The 2,500-nt window shown below is 31.5% G+C and overlaps 1 protein-coding gene across 2 annotated transcripts in view; it reads left to right on the top strand.

Moving 5' to 3' along the window:
• LOC122248758 (uncharacterized) overlaps nucleotides 1-654 on the top strand; it is a 15,143-nt gene extending 14,489 nt beyond the window's left edge. For both annotated transcript variants that reach the window (XM_043009010.2, XM_086549520.1), the window contains exons 14-15: nucleotides 1-130; nucleotides 362-654. The exon at nucleotides 1-130 is cut by the window's left edge and continues 44 nt beyond it. In XM_043009010.2, coding sequence (XP_042864944.2) covers nucleotides 1-130; nucleotides 362-417 — 186 coding nt within the window. In that variant the 3' untranslated portion in view covers nucleotides 418-654. The remainder of the gene's footprint in view (nucleotides 131-361) is intronic.
• The last annotated feature ends 1,846 nt before the right edge of the window (nucleotides 655-2,500 follow it).

A 2,500-nucleotide genomic window follows, 5' to 3' on the forward strand; every position in this document is an offset into this window, starting at 1 on the left:
CGAGTGCTGCACTGCTGGTCGATTGTAGATCCTGACTGGTGGGTGAAAGTTGCATCTGTGCCAGAATACACTGCCATCATGGGCACTGTTGTCGCAAATGCAAGTGACTTACAGATTGACAAACAGACAGGTATTTACTTCTTATGTATGTCTCTCTTCTGTGTGAAAGTTGGTGTGCATTATGTGATTTATTAATTTTTTTGTATTGGATGGCAGTCATGCTGTTTCATCACTCATTTTGTGAACCCAATAAGTATTGATGTTAATAGTATTATATATTTTGGTGCTCCTTTTTATTATACATTATAATGAAAGAGATATAATAAACGTTTTATTTATTGATTCTAAAAATGCTTTTCAGTTGATCTTCTCTGTGACTTGTACGAATTTGATGAAACAGTTTTCGACGGCTGCTGAGGACGCTGTGCTGCTCCAGCTGGCAAGAAAGAGGGAAAATATCTCCATGGAACTCCAGAACAGAGAAATTATATGCATTTCTAGGGTCAGTGAATGGTCTTGAAGGCTAGTCTTGAAGGGAACAAACTAAATTGAAGTATCGTTAAGTAAAAGACACAGATATATGAAATGGGATTAAAGAAATGTTTGTTGTCTTGCGAGTATGTATATTTGTTTTTCTATGATTACCTTGAATTTTTTAAAAAATGGCATCCTTATTTATTTTTTATTGCTAGAGGTCTCATTGAAGCATGACACTTCAATTTGTTTACTATGTAATTATGTGGAGAAAAAAAAAGAGGCTGTTTTCCAAGCATGTACAAATTTCTACAAAGTTTTATGTTGACGTGATTATTTTACACAAATTTTAGTAAAATTATTTCACAGTTCATACGCAATAAATAAAGATATATATATATATATATACTTTGACCATAATCACTTTTATCAAAGGAGGTTTAACAATAGCTTGCCTTTGATAAAGTACTGATAATGCTAGCAGTCTTTAATGATGAATTTATGGTATGACTTGTATGTGGTGCTGTAAACCTTTACTAGAAGTGGGCGTTATTCATTGATAATCACATTTAAAAGGCTTAGTTTTGTTTTCTCCTACGACATCCTCTTTCTGTGTTTGGTTCTTGCTAAGAGGAAAACATAAACGATTGTAGATATTCAAGATTTCCTCTTTTTTTTCACGTCTCTACTACATAGCAACAAAAAACGGAAACCACGAAATTTACTGCCAGACTTGTATTTTTTTTTTTCCTTTTTATATTCTTTGTTGGAAGTTTGGCCAATGGTGAACCACAGAGAATGTTAATTTACAATATGTGCCTTTGGAATTACACAGATTTTGGTTACTTGGGTTTAAATTCCAATAATGTATTTTGTAGTGATGGACAAATATTTGATCTGATTTATTTTCTTTCCTGAGACTTAAGAAAAACAACAACGTGTATATTAATTTACGTCAAAAATGAATATTTTTGCACTTGTATATATTTATATATATGTATGATTTTAATAAAAAGTTATTAAAAAAAAGATGACGCAGATAATTCTTCTAACCACATGTTTCCTTCCTTACTTGCAATGCTCAACATTTTTATAACTGTTTTTAACTTGTAAAGCTTTTAACACTTTTTCTCTTTTTGCATTACCAAGACAAGCAAGAATGGGTAATATATATTGCATTACAGTATAGTAATATTTTATATATCATATATCACTGTTTAAGGTTGTGTGAGAAATATTTTCAAAGGATGTTAATATTTAGTATTTTTCCTGACATATTGTTCAACCTTACCACGATGGGGCAGATATTTACCTAATTTCACTCCCACTTGCAATATTGTGCAAGCATTTGCAGTTTCCTGCTGGGCAGTTTCCCAAAGTGCGAGGCTGTGCTGAACCTCTCGCAGTGATTTTCACCCACCTATTCTAAGGGGTAACAATGTTTTTGTCTTCATTTGCATATATACAAATGGAACTACAATGTTTATATACAAATAGAACTATAGCATTTATGTAGAAATGAAACTAGATTGTGTATATGCAAATGTATATACAGATGGAACTACGTACAATATGTATATAGAGCGTGATAGGGTGTCATCTGCCGTGTTGGAAATATTCAGATGATAACTATAAAACCTGATGCTCTTGAAAAATGTCAATACTTTATTTTATAATGCATTTTGGGTTGTGGATTTTACTTCCCCTAATCTAATAACTCCTATCTTTTCTTTCTTATTTTCACTGTTAAATGATATCTGATAATTAAATCCATGTTACATTCCTATTCTGATTAAGAGAAATTATTGCTTGAATTACAATATACCCTACTTATTGCAGAACAGAACACAACACATTTACCACATGATATATAATTTTCTTTCATTCTCTCTCTCTCTCTCTCTTTCTCTCTGTATATATCTATCTGTCTCTATATCTAAACTTGTATTCTGCAGGGATATTATACACACATAAGAAATGACACTTTATTAAAAGCAATGAACAATTAAATACATGAATATGAAAT

This window comes from Penaeus japonicus, unplaced genomic scaffold (genome assembly GCF_977035675.1).
Source record: "Penaeus japonicus unplaced genomic scaffold, GWHDUDI00000001_assembly GWHDUDI00000022, whole genome shotgun sequence".
NCBI lineage: Eukaryota > Metazoa > Arthropoda > Malacostraca > Decapoda > Penaeidae > Penaeus > Penaeus japonicus.